The following is a 26,192-nucleotide window of genomic DNA, read 5'->3' as shown; positions in this document are numbered from 1 at the left end:
AATAGGTTACTGAGAGAGTTTTAATTTGACTGGATTTTGGTTCTTTGACTTGGAAGCAACCAAAAGCGTGTGGGTGGGAAAGTTCATTCCCATAAGCCAGCCCAGAGCTTACAGGCCTAATAACAGCAGCTGGGTTAGCTCAGCAGTGTTGAACTCATGCTGGAGCTGACCAGAGGTATATTTGTTTGGTGAACACATTTAATATTATTTGTGCTGCTACTGCGTGGAGTACTGAGACTAGTGAGGCTGCTACATTGACCTTGTTTCATCATACCTCAGGAAAGGACTGTTTATACGTTATTAATTTATACTGAAGGAAGGACTGTTTACGTTATTTATTTATATTGGAGGAAGGACTGTTGTTCCCTTGTACTGGAGAAAGGCTGTTTTTCCTTCTGGAGCTGTAAAGTTTATAATGGACAATAAACTGTATGTTGTTTTAACATATAAACTCCGTGCCTGTGCATACCCAAGTGGCTGCCACAGAGCTGAAAGTCTACATAAAGCCAAAACCACGTCAAACATATTTTTGAAAATATCAGTCAGTGACATGGATAACAATTCTCATGCAACCCCGTGGAAGGAGGGGCCGGTTATACATTTTTTTGAGTATTAATATGCAAATACATTTATATTCTGTTTTAGCTTATTTATCATAAGTTCAAGAAAGAGGAAAAATAAAATATAAACACAAACAGTATTTTATTTCCAACTTAAAAGAGCAAGGAAATTACACTTGGATTGACGGTAACTTTCACAACACAGATGTCTTGTAATTAAAGCAACTTTAAGATGTCGCCGTAGAGCTAGAGACCTTTTATATTTAATTATCGACAGAGACAATTATGTTTCCTGCAATGATTTTCTACAAGGCTGTTACATGATTTAATAGGAAACAATGATGGTTAAAATGTTGGAATCATCCAGAAGCCGAGCACAGGAAAATGATTGTACTGAGCGCCTATATACAATGGAAGTATCCACACTGTGCACTGAGCCAATACCCAGACAGATGCCAACAGAGAGAAAGCAATTTATATAACCGGCAGGACATGTATCCATGTACAATCCTATAACACAAAGCAGTGAGAAAACAGCAGGAATATGTAGAGCCGGGGTTTCCATTGTGACCGGCTCAGCAGAGCAGCCATATCTTCAGTCTTATCAGCCGTTCTAGAAGCTCAGCGGGAATATTTATGGATAGTTGGATCATCTATGAGCAGAGAGATTTGCGGCTGCTGTAGTAGAGAAAGAAAGTTAATATATCAGTAATAATATTCACAGCAGCATGAAACACATTAAATAAGAAATCTATTAGTGCCACACTAGGTCTCATCATCTTTAATACTAACCTCAGACCGTTCATCACAATGTCCACCCAACTTGGCCAACAATAGTCACTGCACCACTGAAGGTCATACAGAAAGATGTCTGTCAAGTGATAACTCCATTCTTCTGATACAGCGAGACAAGCGCTGTCACTTGTCAGCAGACCTGGCAGCACAATTGCTGTCACCATTATGGGGACTCTGTGACTGTCTCTGTGGCTGGCACTGCAGACCTGTCTACTCACCAAATTTAACCTGGAGTTACCATTGCTACCCTCCTTAACCGGTCAGAAAAGTCTTTCATCTCGTCCTCTCCAATCTTATGCCTATTCTTGCACTGAATCAGAACTGACTGATCAAACTAGATGGGAAAGGATGTATGGATGACATTGTGTGAGTGCTTCATACTATATATCACTAGAAGAGGCAAATAGCCCCCCAATATCAAGCATGTGTTGGGTATAGGACATTTCAAACGCTAAATTGGATATTATTTAGCTATTTTGGTAACTTTTTATCAATGTGAATGAGCAGCTAATCTCAGTGCGATTTACAGGATTAGACAATAATCCATCCAATTTTCTGAGCACCAATGCACGCAATTTTACATACTGAATCGGTTCCAGGCCCCCTCCTCTTCTCTTTGTATACTGCCCCTATTGGTTAAACAATCAGTAGATTTGGGTTCCAGTACCATCTTCTATGCTGATGACACCCAATTATACACTTCTACCCCTGTTATCACGCCCACCTTTTTAGAAAATACTAGTGATTGTCTTACCGTTGTCTCTAACATCATGACCTCCCTCTATCTGAAACTGAACCTGTCAAAAACTGAACTTCTTGTGTTTCCTCCCTCTACTAACCTACCTTTGCCTGACATTGCCATTTCCGTGTGTGGTTCCTCCATTACTCCCAAGCACCATGCTGCTGCCTTGGGGTCATACTTGATTCCGAGCTTTCATTCACCCCCCCACATCAAATCACTGTATCGCTCTTGTTATCTGCATCTCCAAAACATTTCTAGAATTCGACCCTTTCTTACTTTCGACTCTGCAAAAACTCTTACTGTTTCACTTATTCATTCTCGTCTGGACTATTGTAACTCTCTATTAATCGGCCTCCCTCTTACAAAACTTTCCCCGCTCCAATCTGTCCTGAATGCTGCAGCCAGGATCATATTCCTCACCAACCGTTACACCGATGCCTCTACCTTGTGCCAGTCATTACACTGGTTACCCATCCATTCCAGAATCCAGTACAAAACTATTACCCTCATCCACAAAGCACTCCATGGCTCAGCACCACCCTACATCTCCTCCCTCTATTCTCAATCTACCACCCTACCTGTGCCCTCCACTCTGCTAATGACCTCCGGTTAGCATCCTCAATAATCAGAACCTCCCACTCCCGTCTCCAAGACTTTTCACATGCTGCGACAATTCTTTGGAATGCACTACCTAGGTTAATACGATTAATCCCCAATCCACACAGTTTTAAGAGTGGCCTAAAAACGCATTTGTTCAGATTGGCCTACCGCCTCAATGCATTAACCTAACTATCCCTGTGTTGCCCATTCAAAATTTTCACCATAACCAGGTTCCTCACATCATGTTCTCATAAGCTTTATGCATTTAATAGCCCTCTGTGTCTGTACTGTTACACCCGATTCTTACACTACGGTTGGTCCAAACAACTAAAGCAATTGTTACCTGCCACCTCTTGTGTCTCCCCTTTTCCTCATAGATTGTAGCTTGCGAGCAGGGCCCTCACTCCTCTTGGCATCTGTTTTGATCTGTGTTTATTGTTATGCTGTAATGTTTATTGTATATACAAGTCCCCTCTATAATGTAAAGCGCTGCGGAATATGTCGGAACTATAGAAATAAAATTATTATTATAATTATTATACTGGCTACTCGGGGGTCCTGACTATATAAACGTGGAAAGGAGTTTTCAAAGGCCAGACAACCCATCTAATATAATATAACTGGTGTAAGGTTGCAGCCGGACAAGTCCTGGATGGGAGGTATGTGTCACAGAGATGGTTAGCCTAGGTGATGTAGAAGCCAAAGACGCAGGCTCCAGCACAGATAGTGATAAGAGGTTTTATTAATAGGTCTGGAATTTGGATCTGGGTTTTAGGAACGACTGGAAGAGTCTGGTCATTCCCTTTCTCTTATCTAAACGGTGCAGCTCAGTTAAAAAAGCAGCTGAGCTGTCTCCGAAACTGTCTGTGAATTAGACTTGGAAAGACCTCTTGGGGCTGGTCTCTGATAATGCTTGAGAGACAGCTGTACATTTGGTCTGAACGTGTGAACCCTACTTGTGTATGTACATGGACTGTTTCCCTTTTGATTACTGTTTTGCCGAGAGAAGGCAGTTGTTAGGCTGGGTTCAGACTTGCGTTTGGCAGGGCTGCAGATGGCAGCCTTATTCCTCTGTTAAGCCCCACCCACTGCCGCGCCTCTTCCATCAGCTCCGCATGCGTCGTTTTGATGCTGCGCTGACCTGCGTCAAACGCAACATGTTGCATTTTGTTGCGGTCGGCGCAGTGTCAAAACAACGCATGCGGAGGCATCCGCATACATCCGCATGGCCTGCGTACCCAATGTTAAAGACGTTACGCAGGACGCATGCAGACATAGGCGGAGCTGAAGGAAGAGGGGGGGAAGTGGGCGGGGCTTAACAGAGGAAGAAAGCTGCCATCCACAGCCCTGCCGAACGCTAGTGTGAAATTAGCCTTAGTTTTGCCACTTTGGAAAGTTTATGGTCTTTTAACAAACCTTCCTGTTTTGATATAAGAACTAGCTGCCTGCCTAAATAGCTGCCAAAGAGTGGAACCTCTACATTGGGTAGACACTCTAAACAAATGCATTTTGCTTCTTTTGCTCATAATTGGAAAAAATAATCAGTTTCCTGTAAGGCTGATAATGTGATGAAAACTTTTCTATATCGGATACATAAAATGAATATGATTGGCTGTTTCGATGAGTGCAGTGATTAGACGTTACCTGGACGCTCAGTGGCCTCTATTCTGATTATTTTTAAGTCCTTTGAAGATCAGAAAAATGCCGGCGATGATTCCAATGATTCCAATTGCCAGGCCCAGGCCACACACAACGTTCTCAGATGTCTCTGACACATGGCTGGGAATTTCAGGACCTTAAAGAGAAATGTAACATGTCAGATATTGAAGACAACCTGCTGCTGTAAAAGTGAACAACAATATGGTGGTAGATTTGGTTATCAACATTGCACTATGTAAAAACAATAAGTCGTTATACTTCAGGCAATGTCTCAAGTTTTTTTAATCATCTGAAGACTTTAGGCTGCGGCTATACGGCGACATGTGTCACGCAATAGCAAGTCTTAGAACAACCTAAAACACCTGTGCAACTTGTCTGCATTTTACTGTCACAACTATTCTACATCTTAGATTCTGCTGTAAAAAACAATAACTAAATCATTAATAAGTCGCACAAAAGTGGAAGTCAAATGTGACTTTCTTTGATGTCTATAGCAAGTGAGTCTTGTGACCAGCGACAGACAATCCAACACATTTCAAAACATTCGCGGCTCTTGTCGTATAAGGTCACAGGTCGCAATGCTACACCACAGGAAATCATTAGCAGCGATGTCACGATGCGACGCTGCAGTTTCAGTGTTCTGCGGCACATGTCGCCAATTAACCTTAATAAAATTCTATACGGCATCATTCACACATTGTGGCTCTTAATATAACACATAAGTCATTGTAAGCTATAAAGATATAATCCTAAGGCCTCTTTCACACTTCCGCTTTTACAATCTGCACAGGATCCGTTAAAATGTTGAAAAGACGGATCCTGTACAGATTGTAAAAAACGGGTGCACTGGCCCCGTTTTCATGACGGACCCGTCGAGGCTATGTGCACCTGTTGTGAATGCGTCTTGGCAGTGGTTTTCCGCTGCGAAAACGCATACACAACACAACTCCAGGTTTAAAATAATAAGAAAAATGAAAAATCGCAATATTCTCACTTTCCGACGTCCCGCGCAGTGTTACCGATGCTCGCGCTGCTGCCGGCAGCTGCCGTTCCCAGTAATGCTTTGCGCACAATGATCTCTGATGATGTAGCAGTCACGCGAGACCGCGACATCGGGTCATTTCGCAATGCATTACTGGGAACGCTAGTTGCCGGGAGCATCGGTAACGCTGCGCGAGACGCCGGAAGGTGAGAATATTGCATTTTTTTTATAACATTATATCTTGTTACTATTGATGCTGCATAGGCAGTATCAATAGTAAAAAGAGAGAGAGCGAGTGAGAGAGAATTTCCCTGACTCGAAATTCTTCCACACATGCTCAGTTTCAAAAGACGGCACCCGTCGCTGGATTCCTGCTTTTAACAGTCAGTGACGGATCCTGTGTCCATAGGCTTCCACTATAGCCAACGACGGGCAGCGCAGGACCCATCACTGGGCGATTTTCCGACGTACAGAAAAAACGTTCCTCTGTGCGTTGTCACCACCCGACGGACAGCAATTTTCCGATGGATCCAGTGCACGACGGATGAAACGTATGTTCATCCGTCACAAACCGTCGCTAATACAAGTCTATGAGAAAAAACAGGATCCTGCAGAAAAATTTGCTAGATCTTGTTTTTTCAAAAATCGACGGATTTCAATGGGAGCTAAATGACGGAAGTGTGAAAGAGGCCTAAGCCATTTCCCTAACCTCACCCAGTCCTTTACATGTTGTCTCACAACAATATTGATCCTATTGATGCCAATTTGTCTGAAACACAATATGGCATACTTTTCATTGTCATAATATTCCCCACAGTCCTACCGCACATATTATGAAAACCCAAATAAACCCCCAATAAAGTTTAAAGTTCCCAAAGTGGCCCCTAAACAAGCATCACACTTACTTGTTTGTGTGTCTACATCCCTGCTCCTCCGCTACATAGCTGGTCTGTGCTGCCCAATCATGTGACTTAAGAATGGTAAATGAGCTGAAGGTCCTTGCAGGCCCTTCACTCTTTATCAAGTCAGAATGGTGGAGCAGGGAACTGATGGCTCCCTACTCCATTACTATCTTCAATTTTAACGGTGTTCAGAGGAGAGAGATGCAGCTGAAGTCAGGACTTACCCCTGACTTCCTGGGACAGCAGGACAGCTCCACAAATTTGGGACTGCATGATCCGGGGAGGTAGTGATGCGTACTGTTTTTTTTTTGTCTGGAAAGAAACTGCACAGTTTCCATATGGTACCACAGTCAAGGTTTCTTCTAGAAGCAGTGCAAGAAAATATTTTTAAAGTACCACTAAGGTTTCTATAATTTTTCTCAAATCTTGCCGGCCCTTAAATTCCCTGCAGGTTTGTGGGGGTCCAGTAAGAAGAAGAAGAGATTAGCTGAGAAGACAGATGCATTCAGCGCATGCCTGAGCAAACACACCGTAAGGAGTACAAGCTTAAAGGGTTTGTCCAGGTTTGGCACGAAAGTCTGCAGTCACTACAGTGTCAGGAGCGGGCAGTCATGTGACTTGCATACCTAAAACCACACTCCAATTAGATGTGTGTACAACTTCACTCAATTGAGTATAGATGTATACATATTAATCCAATCGACCTAAAGCTCATACAGGCTTGGTCACATTCCGTAGAATAATCGTCACAACAAAAAGCCACGCAAAAAAAATTATTACACGTGGCTCATGGAATGCAAATATATACCAATTTTATTAATAACTTTTTAAACATAACATCATAACACCAGAGTACCTCATAATGCAACAGGACACCACACGACTAAGGCATAATAATTAATCAATACTGCGTCATACTCCTATTGACCCATACACACAGCATAGACTGATACTCAAAAGAGTGAACCTTACAAAACAGCGTCACAGAAACCAACTGGACCAACTGGACCTAAATGGAAAACTCGCTAGAGGGACACTTTGGTACCTTTGCTAATATACATAGAGCCAAAAACGAGCAAGAGTCCATAGTAAATAATAAATAAGAATATATTACCAGTGGCGTGCCTTTGCCTAGGTGAACGTCCCACCCCGACGCGCGTTTCGCCTGTTCTTCTTCCAAGAAGCCCTTAAGGACACCACACGGCTAAGGCTGAGGTCACTCACAAAGATGGCCACACGCTGGACCTCATTTTCACCCGCCTCTGCTCCCTTACTAATCTCATTAACACACCCCTCCCCCTGTCTGACCACAACCTACTGACATTCTCTTCCCTCTCCTCTCCTAATGTGCAACCCCCACTCCACAAACTCCCTCACAGAAATCTCAAACATCTCAACTTACAATCACTCTCGGAGTCCCTTCTCCCTCTCACAGACATAGCCTCCCTTCATGACACAGATGCTGCTGCCACTTTTTATAACACCACAATAACAGCAACACTCGATTCGGCCGCCCCGCTCATGCATAGTAAAACTCATACAATTAACAGGCAGCCCTGGCTGACCAGCCTGACCAAAGAATTGAGACGGGCTTCCAGGATTGCTGAGCGGAGATGGAAGCAATCCCGCTCTGCCGACCACTTCACTACATACAAGCAGTCCCTCGCCAGCTTCAAGTCTGCACTCACTGCCGCAAAACAAACTTACTTCTCATCTCTCATATCCTCCCTGTCTCACAACCCTAAACAGCTTTTCAACACTTTCAATTCTCTACTCCGTCCTCCAGCACCTCCTCCCTCCCCCCTCATTTCTGCTGAAGACTTCGCCTCTTTCTTTAAACAGAAGATCGATACGATCAGAGAAAGCTTTGGCCCACAGCGCCCACTGCCCCTCTTAGCTGCTCAACCCTGCTCCTCCAAAACCAGCTTCTCCACCATGACAGAAGATCAGCTCTCCACCCTCCTGTCAAGATCACACCTCACCACCTGCACGCTTAACCCGCTCCCATCCCACCTCATCCCTAACCTTTCCATGGTCTTAATCCCAACCCTAACGCACCTCTTCAACCTCTCACTCACAACAGGTGTCTTCCCCTCATCCTTCAAGCATGCCAAGATCACACCCATCCTCAAAAAGCCCTCCCTCGACCCATCCTCTGTGTCTAGCTATCGACCAATATCTCTTCTCCCTTATGCCTCCAAATTGCTGGAGCAACACGTCCATCTTGAACTGTCCTCCCACCTCTCCTCCTGCTCCCTCTTTGATCGGTTACAATCAGGCTTCCGTCCCCATCACTCAACTGAAACTGCCCTAACTAAAGTCACCAATGACCTTCTAACTGCCAGGAGCAAGCGACACTACTCTGTCCTCCTTCTCCTGGACCTGTCTTCTGCCTTTGACACTGTGGACCACTCCCTTTTGCTACAAATTCTCTCATCTCTTGGCATCACAGACTTGGCCCTTTCCTGGATCTCGTCATATCTGACAGTCCGAATATTCAGTGTCTCCCTCCCCCACACCACCTCCTCACTTCGCCCCTTGTCAGTTGGCGTTCCTCAAGGCTCTGTTCTAGGACCCCTACTCTTCTCCATCTACACTTTTGGCTTGGGACAGCTCATAGAATCCCACGGTATGCAGTACCATCTCTACGCTGATGACACGCAGATCTACCTATCCGGACCTGACCTCACCTCCTTACTTACCAAAATCCCGCACTGTCTGTCTGCTATTTCAGCCTTCTTTTCTGCTCGCTTTCTACAACTAAACATGGACAAAACAGAATTCATCATCTTTCCCCCATCTCACTCTACCCTTCCACCAGACCTATCCATCAATGTCAATAGCTGCTCACTTTCCCCAGTCCCACACGCCCGGTGCCTCGGGGTGATCCTCGACTCTGCCCTCTCTTTCAAGCCACATATCCAAGCCCTTGCCTCCTCCTGCCGTCTCAAACTCAAAAATATTTCCCGGATCCGTGCTTTTCTTGACCGCGACACCGCAAAAACGCTAGTGCATGCCCTTATCATCTCCCGCCTCGACTACTGCAACCTCCTACTCTCTGGACTCCCCCTCTAGCACTCTGGCACCGCTCCAATCCATCCTACACTCTGCTGCCCGACTAATCTACCTGTCTCCCCGCTATTCCCCAGCCTCTCCCCTATGTCATGCCCTTCACTGGCTTCCTATCGCCCAGAGACTCCAGTTCAAAACCCTCACAATGACATACAAAGCCATCCACAACCTTTCTCCTCCATACATCTGTGACATGGTCTCCCGGTACCTACCCACACGCAACCTCCGATCCTCTCAAGACCTCCTTCTGTACTCCCCTCTCATCTCTTCTTCCCACAACCGCATCCAAGACTTCTCCCGTGCTTGCCCCATACTCTGGAACTCTCTACCCCAACACATCAGACTCTCGCCTACCATAGAAACCTTCAAAAAGAACCTGAAGACCCACCTCTTCCGACAAGCCTACAGTCTGCAGTGATCCTGAAGTTACTGAACCGCCGCGCAACCTGCCCTACCCTCTCCTAGTGTTTCATCACCCATCCCCTGCAGACTGTGAGCCCTCGCGGGCAGGGTCCTCCCTCCTTATGTACCCGTGTGCCTGTTATCTGCTCATGTTTAATGTATTTGTCTATATTTGCCTCGTATTCACATGTAAAGCGCCATGGAATAAATGGCGCTATAAAAATGTATAATAATAATAATAAAAGGACCAGGTTTTTTTTTTAATTTTTGAGTTTCCCTTTTTTACTCCCCTTCTTCCCAGATACATAAAAAATTTTATTTTTCCGTCAATATGGCCATGTGAGGGCTTATCTTTTGCAGGACGAGTGGTATATTTGAACGACACCATTTATTTTACTATATCTTGTACTGGAAAACGGGAACAAAATTCAAAGTGAGGTGAAATTGCAAAAAAAAAAAAGTGGAATTCCATAATTGTTTTTTTTTTTTTTACCATGTTCAATAAATGCTAAAATTGACTTGCTATTATGATTGTCCAGTTCATTACCAGTTCGTAGATACCAAATATGTCTAGATTATTTTTCATTTAAATGGTGAAAAAAAAACAATTTGTAAATAAAATAAAAAAAGTTGCCATTTTCCAAGACCCGTAGCATCTCCATTTTTCAGGATCTGGGGCTGGGTGAGGACTTATTTTTTGCACGCTGATCTGATGTTTTTATTGATATTATTTTGGTGTGGATACATTCTTTCGATTGCCAGTAATTGCATTTTATTGCAATGTTGAACAAAAAAATGTAATGATGGGGTTTTGCTTTTTCCGTTAAGCTATTTACCGATCAAATTAATTCTTTTTAGATATTGATAGATTGACTGATTCTGAATACGGCGATACCAAATATACGTGTTTTTCTTTTAATTGTTGAATATTTTTAAAAACATTTTTTTTCTTGCTTCAATAGTCTCCATGAGAGACTATGAGCTGCTATCATCTGATCGCCTGTGCCACACAGAAGGGCTGCAGCCCTGCTATGTTTAGCAGAAATGCTCACTTGCTATGAGTGTTGACCGCTGGGCGGCACTCATAGCGATGCGGCAATGACAACCACAGTGGTCTCCTGCAGACCCCAGGTTGTCATGCCAACCAGTCGACGACCAAAGGTCATGTGACATGGGTGGGATTAATGTTAAATGCCGCTGTCAGAATTTGACAGCTGCATGTAACATGTTAACAGCCGCGGGTGGATCGCGATTCCACCCGCGGCTGTTAGGAGCACATGGCAGCTGATCAGATCAGCTGTCATGTGCCTGAAAAGGTGCAGGCTCAGCGCCAATGTCAGATATATCCGTCATTGGACGTTAAGGGGTTAATGTATATCAATAAAGACCTTTTTAGCCCTTTCAAAGAAAAGGTGTTTACTATGATATGCTTTTCTGGCTTTAGTAATGTGATGATTTAGGATATTGCTGTATTTATTTATTAGTATTTGTAGCCAAAATCAGGAATGGAACAATTGGAGGAAAAGAACAATAGAAACACGTCAACACTTTTGTAATATCACCCTCTCCTGGTTTTGGTTACAAATACTGATGTAAAATACTGAACAAATACTGAACGTGTGAACGTGGACAAACTCTGTTGTTTAACCAGTCTCTTCTTTCTAGGCGATGATTGTAAAATGGCCAATGTTATACCCATGCGTGAGCAGGGTAGTAGATAAGATTCTGGTAACTTCAGGCATGTGAGTCTGACATCTGTAGTAGTGAAAATTATGAGTACTCTTCTGAAAAAGAGGATAATTGATCAACTAAATACAAAAATGATGGATCAAAAACATCATGGCCTTATTGAGGGCAAATGATGGCAAACATTTTATTGCTAAAACCCTAGGGACAATTGTTATAATGATTGGTCTGCCCTGTGTCAATAGGTCCTTTAGTTTTTCTGAAGCCTTCTGAAAAAAATACATGTATTTCATGGTGGCATTTTTACCTTTGTTGTTACAGAAAAGTTAATAGTGAAATATAATATTCACTGCAAATAATACTTTTTTGTTTGTGGCACTTTTTTGTACATTTTATGGATTAGTGGTGTTTTTTTCACACGCATCATGTTCTAGGTATATAATTTTTTGCTGTGGTTTTTTTTATAACTGTAAATTTTCAACAAATGCACGTATGTCCAGACAAACAAACAAAAAACATATAGAATCATGTGAGATTAGAGAGATTACATTAGTTGGGGAGTGAGAGAAACAGTAGAGGTAAAAACCCCTTATAATAAATGGTTATCCATAAGTAAATTATACAATGGAATATTGAGCATTGGCTATGCCAGGTCGAACATACAAAAAACAAATGCGGAATATCCTGAATAATCTAAGGATGAACCTCATATAGACAGACAAAAGGACGAGACACACATATCAAGGATGGGTAGGAGAGGAATACAGGGTCCAAACAGGAGACCAAATATTTAAGAGCTGGACTAACCATTTGCCTACGCCCAGAAGTTATTCCGACGAGGCCTAGATGGAGTCAAAACCATCTACTCTCGCTCCCAAGAGAGCCGTCATATATTCCATCCTATGAATGTCATTAATTCTATTCAATAAATGCTGATATGAAGGAGGAGATAACTTCTTCCAGTTAAGGCCATCAAACACCTTGCCACTGTAAGAATATGTAATGACAACTTAGCTGAGATTTTCCCCATCCCCCAGGTGAATACAGAGCCCTGGAGATTAACGGTCTCACTTCCTCTCAAAAACCCGTGATTGCAGGACATGAGGACATGATTTTTGCTGTGTTTTTTTAATGGGTTTCTCTATATGATTCAAAATGCTGCATGAAAAAATACAAGTTATGCATAAATACAAAAAGCCACTAAAATGTGCCATGAAAAACACTTGAAAGTCGTACATGAGGCCTAATGGTTTTACTTACTCCAGAGCTTGTTGGTGGGGTTTTTCGGCAGCCCCGCGTGCTCCACAGAACAGGTGTACATGTCGCCTTCTTTTGGGATTGTAGCCAAGTATAGGAATTTGTAATAAGAGTAATCTGATAGTATATAAAAGTCGGTTTCTGAAACTCCGTCTGTCACCGGCTGATTATTCTTCATCCAACTCATCTTCATAACGGGAGGAAAGATTCTCTTGACCAAACAAATCAGCTGATTGGGCTCATTGAGAACCACTGGATTCTCTGTGAAAATCTGTATAGTGGGAGTGACTGGAAGACAAAGATGGATGAGAACAATAGTCACTTTACATTCTTAATTCATATAACATTCACTCACAGGAAGGGCCAGACTAGCTATGAAAAAAATGTCCAGTAAATGCCAGAGGGGTTAGTGACCCATTGGGCCACATCAGCCAACAACACTTTTAACAGTATCTAGAAATGAGTACACTGTTAACAACTGTGTCGGAGCAAAGAGTCATCGGCTCCGTGTCCCACCACTTGAGTGATGAATGCACTTCATTGGAGCTGACTGCAGTGAGATCTCCGACTCCACAGCCCGGATTAATAAGGCAGCGTGCATCAGCCCATACTGACATGAACTCAAAATTATATAACTGCCTAGATAATTGGCACTTCCAAAAATGAATGGCACTGTATTTTTGGCGGTGAACTTTTCTTGTACTTTTGTCCCTGTTGATTTTCATTTTACTGCTATGTCATTTTTAATATACCTTAATAAATTTTTTAATTTTTATGGCATATAAGTCCGTGTCCTTTAGTTTGATCCATACTGACACGGAGTTTGCAGTGCAGTTTTAACACAAGATGAATTTTTTTTTGTAGTTTTTAGTTGTTTTTTTTTTACCATACTTTATTCAACATAAATAAAAAACATTCATCATGTATGACCACTGGGTCCCACTGATCACTAGAATGGGGATCCTGAACCCAAACCTGGGGAAGTGTGAATGGAGTGATGGTCTGTAATAAATAAGTGGAAAGCCTAGCAGGGCTGGCTACAGGTTTTCATGGACCCTGGGAGAAATTGGGCCCCTTTAACAGATACCACAGTGCATGATGCACAGATACAGCAGCGAAATATAGGTATAGTACAATGTAAAAGACAATAGAACAAAGAGAGATACCGCGCTACAAGTGGCCAAGACCTAACTGAAAAGATAGGTGCATGTGGATAAAATAATACTACCAACCTAGTACCCTGAAAGAATGGGGCCGATACACTAAGTCTAAATAAACAATGCGGGATGTACAATCCCAGAGTCTGCCTGCAAAATAGCCTGATAAGGTAGTAACTGCTAGGACTAAACTGATACCGTAACAGGAAATAATGACTGCTGTGTGGCAGACACACTTACCTGCCCAGCTAGGGGAGGTATGCAAGAGATGTCCGGCGGCTAGTAGAAATGCAGGGAGCCGATGAAATGTGCTCGCCTGTAGCGGTGCTCACTCAGGCTGAAGGTGAGCGAGCGTGCCCCAGTGCCTGTGATAGCAAGTGCTAGGCGGGGGGTGAGTGGAGCTCTGTGCAGCGCCAGAGACGTCCCGGCCGGAGGCGTCCCTGGATGCACGAGGAAAAAAAAAAATGGCCGACGCTGCTGCGCAGCGTGTGATGTCACGGGAACCCTGACGAAGGAGTGCGGCACACTCCGAAACGCGTTGGTTGTACTGACCCTGCTAGGGTTCCATAGGCCAGTGACGTCACACGCTGCGCAGCAGCGTCGGCCATTTTTTTTTTTCCTCGTGCATCCAGGGACGCCTCCGGCCGGGACGTCTCTGGCGCTGCACAGAGCTCCACTCACCCCCCGCCTAGCACTTGCTATCACAGGCACTGGGGCACGCTCGCTCACCTTCAGCCTGAGTGAGCACCGCTACAGGCGAGCACATTTCATCGGCTCCCTGCATTTCTACTAGCCGCCGGACATCTCTTGCATACCTCCCCTAGCTGGGCAGGTAAGTGTGTCTGCCACACAGCAGTCATTATTTCCTGTTACGGTATCAGTTTAGTCCTAGCAGTTACTACCTTATCAGGCTATTTTGCAGGCAGACTCTGGGATTGTACATCCCGCATTGTTTATTTAGACTTAGTGTATCGGCCCCATTCTTTCAGGGTACTAGGTTGGTAGTATTATTTTATCCACATGCACCTATCTTTTCAGTTAGGTCTTGGCCACTTGTAGCGCGGTATCTCTCTTTGTTCTATTGTCTTCTATTCCCCTGACAGATTTAGCACAGTATCTGTCTGATTTACCAGCAGCACGGGTGGGACCTCCATTTTGTGTACTAATATAGCGCCAGTGTATTCTGTGTTTATATTACAATGTAAAAGATTTCACTTACTTCTTCCATTACATGAGTGATCTATATATATCTATAGAAACCCTATAGTATAGTCCTCCATACAGAATAATGAACCCCATATATTGCTCCATACAGAATAATGGGCTCCATACAGTATTTTGGCTACTACATAGTGCTCCATACAGAATAATGAGCCCCATATAATCTGAACTATACAGTATTATGGGCATCACATAGTGCTTCATACAGTATAATGAGCTCCATATAATGGTGCATACAGAAAAATAGGCCCAATATAATGCTCCATACAGAATAATGGGCCCCATATAATGTTCCATACAAAATAATGGGCCCCATATAATGGTGCATACAGAATAGGCCCATTAAAATTGTGCATACAAAATGGGCCCCATATGATACTCCATACAGAATGGGCCCCATATAATGCTTCATACAAAATAGGCCCCATATAATGGTCCATACAGAATAGACTCCTAATGCTCCATACAGAATGAGCCACATATAATGCTCCAAACAGAATGGGCTCCATATAATGCTTCATACAGAATGGCCATCATATAATGCTCCATACAGAATGGGCTCCGTATAATGCTCCATACAGAATGGGCTCCGTATAATGCTCCATACAGAATGGGCCCCATACAATACTCCATATAGAATGGGCCCCATATAATGCTCCATATAGAATGGGCCCCATATAATGCTCCATGCAGACTGGGCCTAATATAATGCTACATACAGAAAGGGCCCCATATAATGCTCAATACACAATAGGTCCCATATAATGCTCCATATAGAATGGGCCCCATATAATGCTCCATACAGAATGGGCCCCATATAATGCTCCATACAGAATGGGCCCCATATAATGCTCAATACACAATAGGTCCCATATAATGCTTCATATAGAATGGGCCCCATATAATGCTCCATACAGAATGGGCCCCATACAATACTCCATATAGAATGGGCCCCATATAATGCTCCATACAGAATGGGCCCCATATAATGCTTCATACAGAATGGGCCCAATACAATACTCCATATAGAATGGGCCCCATATAATGTTCCATATAAAATGGGCCCCATATAATGCTCCATACAGAATGGGCCCCATATAATGCTGCAAACAGAATGGGCCCCATATAATTCTCCATATAGAATGGGCCCCATATAATAGTGCATACAGAATTGGCCCCATAAATTGTTCGATACACAGTAGGACCTATATAATGCTCCATACAGAATGGGCCCCATATAATGCTCCATACTGAATGGGCCCCATATAATGCTCCATACAGAATGGGCCCCATATAATGCTCCATACAGAATGGGCCCCATATAATGCTCCATACAGAATGGGCCCCATATAATGCTCCATACAGAATGGGCCCCATATAATGCTCCATACAGAATGGGCCCCATATAATGCTCCATACAGAATGGGCCACATATAATGCTCCATACAGAATGGGCCCCATATAATGCTCCATACAGAATGGGCTCCATATAATGCTCCATACAGAATAGGTCCCATATAATGCTCCATATAGAATGGGCAGCATATAATGCTCCATATAAAATGGGCCCCATATAATGCCCCATACAGAATGGGCCTCATATAATGCTCCATACAGAATGGGTCCCATACATTGCTCCATATAGAATGGGTCGCATATAATGCTCCATATAAAATGGGCCTCATATAATGCTCCATATAGAATGGGCCGCATATAATGCTCCATATAAAATGGGCCCCATATAATGCTCCATACAGTATGGGCCCCATATATTGCTCCACTAAAAAAAAGTCAAATATTCGCCTCTCCTTGCTGGCCGCTGCTCCAGGTTCCTCAGTGTCTTCTGGCTCTCTGCACTGTGACTGCTCAGCACAGAGGGCGCTGTAGTGACGTCATCACACCCTCTGCTCTGACATTTCACAGAGTCCAAAGAAGTGGAAGACACTGAAGCATCGGGGAACAGGGAGAGGTAAGTATTGAAAACAGTTTAAGGTACGGTGGGTTTTGGAGGCCTTTTGCAAGAGCCCGCGCTGAAACCTCCGACTCACGAGCCCCATAGCGTGTTGGCGTCCCTGATGGCGAGTGGGTCTCTCTACTTGTTCAGGGACCCAGCACTTGCCTGTGTGGTGACACCAGCCCTGGAGCCTAGCCTACAACCTGGGCCACATTTGGTATCACACACAAGGGCATAGTCTTCAAGCCACCCTCCTGGTCTATGAGTGCTTCCACAGTACAAGATGCTCATTATAGTTAGATCGAGTTCACAATTTTTAACCCCTTCATGACTAGATGATTTCTGTATTTTTGCTTTCACTTTTTCCTCCTCTTCTTCCAAGAGGCATCATTTATTTTATCCTTCCCAACGAGATTGCCATTTAAGGCTCGTTTTTTGCATGACCAGTTTTACTTTTGAATGACACCATTCACTTTTCCCATGTAACGTACTAAAAAACAGGGAAAAAAATCCAACTTGGGTGAAATAATGCAATGCTGCTGTAGTTTCTTGGGTTTTATTTTTATGAAATGACGTGGAAAAATTATTCTCTATGTCAGTGTAATTACAGTGAATATTACTGATCTCTTATGAAACTGTACCATCGGCTGGGCATCACAAAGACTGGGCTTTTATCAGGGCTCTGGCTGCCAGTGCAGGCTATCTGCTTCCTGTAATGCCATCATGTGGGGACGGGGTTTATGGGTGATCAAATGTTTGTGCCATGAATTGGGACCCTTAAGTACCCCTGTCAAAGAATGACAGTGGCATTTAAATGGTTAAACAGCAGCAATCAGAGTTTATGTCGCTTGTTGCTGTTAAAGGAAGATTCAGGCTACAGTATATAACAGTTCCTGAGCCTGATCCATACACCTTCACCTGGCGTAAGACATAGCAGTAAGTCCTATGTCAGGAAGGGGTTAATGCTGCGCCCTCAAAGTGTGAAGTCACCTCACAGTAAAGATATGAGAAGACTCATGTACCAGTGTAAGGCTATGTGCGCACGTCAGGATTTTCTAGCAGAAATTTCCTGACAAAAAATGGACATTTCTGCCAGAAATCCGCATGCGGGTTTTTTTTGCGGTTTTTGACGCGTTTTTTGTGCGTTTTTTCCAAATGCATAGAATAGCGGGAAAAACGCGAAAAATACGCAAAATTAATGAACATGCTGCTTTTTTTACCGCAATGCGTTTTTTTTTGCGGAAAAAAATGCATCATGTGCACAAAAATTACAGAATGCATTCTACAGTAAATGATAGGATGCATATGTAGGCGTTTTCTAATGCGTTTTTATCGCAAAAAAAACGCGAAAAAACCTGAACGTGTGCACATACCCTAAAGATCACAAATCCGGGAATATGTTCAACCCCTGAAGGAAAACCATGATAGTTCCTATGACAGCGAGCAGAGATCTTGAAAACAGCAAAAAATTGGTACGAAAAGTTAGTGAACTTTCCACTGTTCATTGAATGAACTTTCTTATGCGACCGGCTCCGTCATCTGCTTGGCTGTAAGATGTGTAAGATGTGGTGTTTAGACCCTGAGACCCGCTCTACACTTTTACTGCACAGATTTCCCTTTCAGTGATGTCTTTAAATTATTGAGCTCAAAAGAGAATTTTTTGGCCTTTTCAATGTAGCACCATAATGAAGATTTCCATGTGATATCTTTGTACATTTTTGTAACAATTATTGAATAAACCATTGTCAGTGTTCATTTTCCCATTCTGTGTATTGTGCTATTGTTTCAGAAACAACATTGGCTTATATAGGACACTGATGATTTTACCTGGTTTTGCTGCCGTGTAGTTTGTTCTTTTCATATCGACTTTCAGATTTTGAGTCATCACTGCTTTGTTCTGTAAGGCATTAGCAGTGTCAACACTAGCCACTTCTCCAAACTGCGGCAGTCTCCAGTTCACAGTTTTATTGTCAAAATCCACATTAAATATCTCGTCATCATCAAACTGGAAGGCGTACTCGGCACTTGGCAGCTGCGTCTGGAAGAATTGTGACTGGATCAGGACATTTCCCACTGAAAACACAATCACACGATGATTATTATCACAGATCGTCGTACACACATCGCACTGTGCACTTATCACTTACATTTATGGTTTGATCGTCTTTTAAAAACTGTAATGTTTTTCCATGGAAATTATCTTTGGAGAAAATCATTGTCATCATCGTTTAACCTCACTTTACTCAGGACGGACTGTATACTAATGCCGCTTTCTCACAAAGGCTTTATAAAGTGGCCAAATCTACATATAGTAATGTCCTTAATTTACATCTGTATCTATTGTAAAATTACTAAAGCGACTCGCACGATCTTTTGTGTGAATAACATTTCTTTAGGTCATTATATCAGCTGCATAATAGATTCCTTTCTATATTCCTTTTCTAAGCTGCATTGATATATCAGGAGTCTCTCACCACATAGTAGTGTCAGGCGAAGCAGCCACACAGATGACGTTACATATAATATTTGTATTTATTGTACTCTCTTACAGTTAATACCGCCATCATATTCCGCAGCGCTGTACAGCCATCATCATCACTGTCCCCATTGGGGCTCCCAATCTACATCCCCTCTCAGAATGAATAATGAGGCACAGTTATCAATACTAAAATCCTCCAAGCACAAACGCTCGGTGTAGCCAAGTGAGCCTCCTATGTTGTCTATGAGACAGATGCTGCCAGACTCCTATGGCGGCAGCTTATTTCCAAGATCCTTCTTTCCCTTGACATCATCTGTTGGGGGAGAGTTGGGAGGCCCCATACACATTAGACTGTCATCCGATATCAGCAGGTTTGTCTCACATTAGTCTAATATGTACAGGGCCTTATAGAAGTTATTCACTACTGGACAATTTCTGCTTAATCAATTTATGACATGAGGGATATTCATAATTCATGTGAGCTTCAATTCTTACCCTTTTAACCCCTTTACCCCCAAGGGTGGTTTGCACGTTAATGACCGGGCCAATTTTTACAATTCTGACCACTGTCCCTTTATGAGGTTATAACTCTGGAACGCTTAAATGGATCCCAGTGATTCTGACATTGTTTTCTCGTGACATATTGTACTTCATGAAAGTGGTAAAATTTCTTTGCTATTACCTGCGTTTATTTGTGAAAAAAATGAAAATTTGGCAAAAATTTTGAAAATTTCGCAATTTTCCAACTTTGAATTTTTATGCAATTAAATCACAGAGATATGTCACACAAAATACTTAATAAGTAACATTTCCCACATGTCTACTTTACATCAGCACAATTTTGGAACCAAAATTTTTTTTTGTTAGGGAGTTATAAGGGTTAAAAGTTGACCAGCAATTTCTCATTTTTACAACACCATTTTTTTTTAGGGACCACATCTCATTTGAAGTCATTTTGAGGGGTCTATATGATAGAAAATAACCAAGTGTGACACCATTCTAAAAACTACACCCCTCAAGTTGCTCAAAACCACATTCAAGAAGTTTATTAACCCTTCAGGTGTTTCACAGGAATTTTTGGAATGTTTAAATAAAAATGAACATTTAACTTTTTTTCACAAAAAATTTACTTCAGCTCCAATTTGTTTTATTTTACCAAGGGTAACAGAAGAAAATGGACCCCAAAAGTTGTTGTACAATTTGTCCTGAGTACGCTGATACCCCATATGTGGGGGTAAACCACTATTTGGGCGCATGGCAGAGCTCAGAAGGGAAGGAGCGCCGTTTGACTTTACAATGCAAAATTGACAGGAATTGAGATGGGACGCCATGTTGCATTTGGAGAGCCACTGATGTGCCTAAACATTGAAACCCCCCACAAGTGACACCATTTTGGAAAGTAGACCCCCTAAGGAACTTATCTAGATGTGTGGAGAGCACTTTGACCCACCATGGGCATCTCAGAAGTTTATAATGCAGTGTCGTAAAAATAAAACAAACATTTTTTCCCACAAAAATTATTTTTTAGCCCCCAGTTTTGTATTTTCCTCAGGGTAACAGGAGAAATTGGACCCCAAAAGATGTTGTCCAATTTGTCCTGAGTATGCTGATACCCCATATGTTGGGGGGAACCACCGTTTGGGCGCATGGGAGGGCTCGGAAGGGAATGCAGACTTAGATGGAATGGTCTGCAGGCGTCACATTACGTTTGCAGAGCCCCTAATGTACCTAAACAGTAGAAACCCGCCACAAGTGACACCATTTTGGAAAGCAGACCCCTAAGGAACTCATCTAGATGTGTTGTGAGAGCTTTGAACCCCCAAGTGTTTCACTACAGTTTATAACAAAGAGACGTGCAAATAAAAAATATTTTTTTTCCACAAAATTATTTTTTAGCCCCCAGTTTTGTATTTTTCCAAGAGTAACAGGAGAAATTGGACCCTAAATATTGTTGTCCAATTTGTCCTGAGTACGCTGATACCCCGTATGTTGGGGGGAACCACCGTTTGAGCGCATGGCAGAGTTTGGAAGGGAAGGAGCATCATTTGGAATGTAGGCTTAGATGGATTGGTCTGCAGGCGTCACATTGCGTTTGCAGAGCCCCTAATGTACCTAAACAGTAGAAACCCCCCACAAGTGACCCCATATTGGAAACTAGACCCCCCAAGGAACTTATCTAGATGTGTTGTGAGAACTTTGAACCCCCAAGTGTTTCACTACAGTTTATAACGCAGAGCCGTGAAAATAAAACATCTTTTTTTTCCCACAAAACTTATTTTTTAGCCCCCAGTTTTGTATTTTCCCAAGGGTAACAGGAGAAATTGGACCCCAAAAGTTGTTGTCCAAATTGTCCTGAGTACTCTGATACCCCATATGTTGGGATAAACCCCTGTTTGGGCACACGGGAGAGCTCGGAAGGGAAGGAGCACTGTTTTACTTTTTCAACGCAGAATTGGCTGGAATTGAGATCGGACGCCATGTCGCGTTTGGAAAGCCCCTGATGTGCCTAAACAGTGGAAACCCCCCAATTATAACTGAAACCCTAAACCAAACACACCCCTAATCCCAACGGTAACCCTAACCACACCTTTAACCCAGACACACCCCTAACCCTAATCCCAACGGTCACCCTAACCACACCTCTAACCCAGACACACCCCTAACCCTAATCCCAACCCTATTGCCAACCTTAAATGTAATCCAAACCCTAACTTTAGCCCCAACCCTAACCCTAGCCGTAACCCTAATGGGAAAATGGAAATAAATACATTTTATTAATTTTTTAAGTTTTTCCTAACTAAGGGGGTGATGATGGGGGTTGGATTTACTTTTATAGCGGGTTTTTTAGCAGATTTTTATGATTGGCAGCCGTCACACACAAAGTCGCTTTTTACTGCAAAAAATATTTTTTGCGTTACCACATTTTGAGAGCTATAATTTTTCCATATTTGAGTCCACAGAGTAATGTGAGATCTTGTTTTTTGCAGGACGAATTGACGTTTTTATTGGTAATATTTTCAGGCACGTGACATTTTTTGATCGCTTTTTATTCTGATTTTTGTGAGGCAGAATGACCAAAAACCAGCTATTCATGAATTCCTTTTGGGGGAGGCGTTTATACCGTTGAAATTGATAAAGCAGTTTTATTCTTCGGGTCAGTACGATTACAGTGATACCTCATTTATATCATTTTTTTTATGTTTTGGCGCTTTTATACAATAAAAACTATTTTATAGAAAAAATAATTATTTTTGCATCGCTTTATTGTGAGGACTATAACTTTTTTATTTTTTCACTGATGATGCTGTATGGTGGCTCGTTTTTTGCAGGACAAGATGACGTTTTCAGCGGTAAAAAAAAGAATATCCAGCTCAACGAGACAGTGAAAAGTAAAAACTTGGTACTTTATTCACTTCATGTAGAAGCAGAGGATAAAAACATCAGCACAATAAGGATAAGAACACTATCTATCTACGCGTTTCAGGTGGCAAAGCACCCTTAATCATGATATCATGATTCTACATGAAGTCAATAAAGTACCAAGTTTTTATTTTTCACTGTCTCGTTGAGCTGGATATTCTTTTTTTGCATTTTGGATTCCTCACGCCTTGACACAGCGTTTCCGTGCTCCGAGTGGAACTGTTACTATGGTGAGCTGGATTTTCTTTTTCGTTTTCAGCGGTACCAAGGTTATTTATATCTGTCTTTTTGATCGCGTGTTATTCCACCTTTTGTTTGGCGGTATGAGAATAAAGCGTTGTTTTTTGCCTTTTTTTTTTTTTACGGTGTTCACTGAAGGGGTTAACTAGTGATATAGTTTTATAGGTGGGGTCGTTACGGACGCGGCGATACTAATTATCTGTACTTTTATTGTTTTTTTAATTTAGATAAAGAAATGTAGAAATAGGAACAATATTTTTTTGAAATTTTTGTAAAATTTTTTTTACACATTGGAATATTTTTTTTTACACTATAACATTGCCCCAGGGGGGGGCATCATGTTATAGTGTAAGATCGCTGATCTGACACTTTGCTGTGCACTGTGTCAGATCAGCGATCTGACGTGCACTTTTCTTATGCTTCCCAGCGCCTGCTCTGAGCAGGCGCAGTGAAGCCACCTCCCTGCAGGACCCGGATGCCGCGGCCATCTTGGATCCGGGCATGCAAGGAGGAGGAGGTAAGTGACCCTCGCAGCAACGCGATCACATCGCGTTGCTGCGGGGGTCTCAGGGAAGCCCGCAGGGAGCCCCCTCCCTGCGCGATGCTTCCCTATACCGCCAGCACACTGCGATCATGTTTAATGTGCCGGGGGTGGTCCGTGACCACTCCTGGCACATAGTGCTGGATGTCAGCTGTGATAGGCAGCTGACACCCGGCCGCGATTGGCCGCGCTCCCCCCGATCGCTATGACGTATTATTCCGTACTTGGGAATTAGGGCCCACCCTGTTGTGAATTCAGCTTTTGGGCTCCCTCCGGTGGATGTAGAGGGTAATGCAGTTGTGCCTAGACTGCAGGAGTGGACATGTGTATCTACTAATTGCAAAACTGACTGGGGTATATAGCTTTGCAGGACTCTTTAGTCAGTGCCAGTTGTCCATTGTTCTTGAAGGATTCACTTCCCTGCTGGTCTCTCCAGTTTGCTGTGCTTTTCTACAAAGATAAGTCCTGGGTTTGTTTTTGCTGTCCACCTGCTGTGGACCTTATAGTTCTGTGCATATTCATGTTTTTGTCTTGTCCAGTTTTGTCTGTGAAGGATTTTTTGCAGCCAAGCTGAGTCTCTGGAGATGCAGATATACCCCCCATGTCTTTAGTCAGATGTGGTGATTCGTATCTTCTGTGGTGGATATTTTCTAGTGTTTTTATACTGACCACATAGTACTCTGTTCTATTCTTTCTTTTTAGCTAGTATGGCCTCCTATGCTAAAATCTGATTTCCTATCTGCGTATGTTATTTCCCTCTCCTCTCACAGTCAATATTTGTGGGGGGCTATCTATCCTTTGGGAATTTTCTCTGAGGCAAGATAGGTTTCCTGTTTCTGTCTTTAGGGGTAGTTAGATCTTAGGCTGTGCCGATGGGTCTAGGGAGTGTTAGGTACCCCCCACGGCTACTTCTACTGTAGTTGCGCTGCTAGGTTCAGGGTTTGCGGTCAGTACAGGGACCACCTTCTCCAGAGTCCGTCTCATGCTGCTCCTAGGCCACCAGATCATAACAGTACAACTGGCCAACAATGAGTTAAACGCATCTCAGAATCTCAGAAGAAGGGAAGGAAAGTGCTGAGCCATTTTTTTTTCTGTAGTCTGTTGTGTCTTTCCTTTCCTCTTTATCTCTGGGTGGCTACGGAATCTAGTATTAACATGAATGTTCTGGAGTTAGTTTCTCGGGTGGATCAGCTTGCTGCTAGGGTACAGAGTATTTCAGAATATATTGTTCAGACTCCTGCCTTAGAACCTAGGATTCCCACTCCTGATTTATTCTTTGGTGACAGATCCAAATTTTTGAGTTTCAAAAATAACTGTAAACTGTTTTTTGCATTAAGACCCCCGGTCTTCTGGTGATCCTATTCAGCAGGTTAAAATCATCATATCTCTGCTGCGTGGTGACCCACAGGATTGGGCATTTTCCCTGGAATCTGGCAATCCTGCTTTGCTTAATGTTGATTCTTTCTTTCAAGCATTGGGGTTATTGTATGATGAGCCTAATTCTGTGGATCAAGCTGAGAAGATCTTGTTGGCCCTGTGTCAGGGTCAAGAAGCAACAGAATTGTATTGCCAGAATTTTAGAAAATGGTCTGTACTGACTAAATGGAATGAGGATGCCTTGGCGGCAATTTTCAGAAAGGGTCTTTCTGAATCCATTAAAGATGTTATGGTGGGGTTCCCCACGCCTGCTGGTCTGAGTGATTCTATGTCTCTGGCCATTCAGATTGATCGGCGCTTGCGCGAGCGCAGAGTTGTGCACACTGTGGCGTTGTCCTCCGAGCGGAGCCCTGAGCCTATGCAGTGTGATAGGATTTTGTCTAGAGCTGAACGTCAAACATTCAGGCATCAGAATAGGCTGTGTTTTTACTGCAGCGATTCTGCTCATGTTATTTCTGATTGCCCTAAGCGTACAAAGAGAATCGCTAGTTCTGTTGCCATCAGTACTATACAACCTAAATTTCTATTATCTGTGACCTTGATTTGCTCATTATCATCATTTTCTGTCATGGCATTTGTGGATTCAGGCGCCGCTCTGAACTTAATGGACTTAGAATTTGCCAGACGTTGTGGTTTTCCCTTGCAGCCTTTGCAGAACCCTATTCCTTTGAGGGGCATTGATGCTACACCGTTGGCTAAAAATAAACCTCAGTTTTGGACACAGCTGACCATGGGCATGGCGCCAGCCCATCAAGAAGATTGTTGTGCTGGGTTTTCCATGGTTACAGCTACATAATCCGGTGTTAGACTGGAAATCCATGTCTGTGACTAGTTGGGGTTGTCAGGGGGTTCATGATCAGGTTCCTTTGATGTCAATTTCCTCTTCCCCCTCTTCTGAAGTTCCTGAGTTTTTGTCAGACTTCCAGGATGTATTCGATGAGCCCAAATCCAGTTCCCTTCCACCGCATAGGGACTGTGATTGTGCTATTGACTTGATTCCAGGTTGTAAGTTCCCTAAGGGCCGACTTTTCAACCTGTCTGTGCCTGAACATACCGCCATGCGGAGCTCTATTAAGGAGTCTTTGG

General features: G+C 42.9%; 1 protein-coding gene across 1 annotated transcript in view; it reads right to left on the bottom strand.

Moving 5' to 3' along the window:
- Positions 1-685: 685 nt before the first annotated feature.
- LOC138661534 (H-2 class II histocompatibility antigen, A-U alpha chain-like) overlaps positions 686-26,192 on the bottom strand; it is a 202,893-nt gene continuing 177,386 nt past the window's right edge. The window contains exons 2-5 of the mRNA XM_069746318.1: positions 18,817-19,062; positions 12,661-12,945; positions 4,342-4,492; positions 686-1,238 (exon numbers count right to left, since the gene is read on the bottom strand). Coding sequence (XP_069602419.1) covers positions 4,350-4,492; positions 12,661-12,945; positions 18,817-19,062 — 674 coding nt within the window. The 3' untranslated portion in view covers positions 686-1,238; positions 4,342-4,349. The remainder of the gene's footprint in view (positions 1,239-4,341; positions 4,493-12,660; positions 12,946-18,816; positions 19,063-26,192) is intronic.

Source organism: Ranitomeya imitator, chromosome 2, assembly GCF_032444005.1.
Source record: "Ranitomeya imitator isolate aRanImi1 chromosome 2, aRanImi1.pri, whole genome shotgun sequence".
Lineage (NCBI taxonomy): Eukaryota > Metazoa > Chordata > Amphibia > Anura > Dendrobatidae > Ranitomeya > Ranitomeya imitator.
The sequence above is the reverse complement of the archived record's forward strand: the minus strand, read 5'-3'. Positions and strand labels throughout refer to the sequence as shown.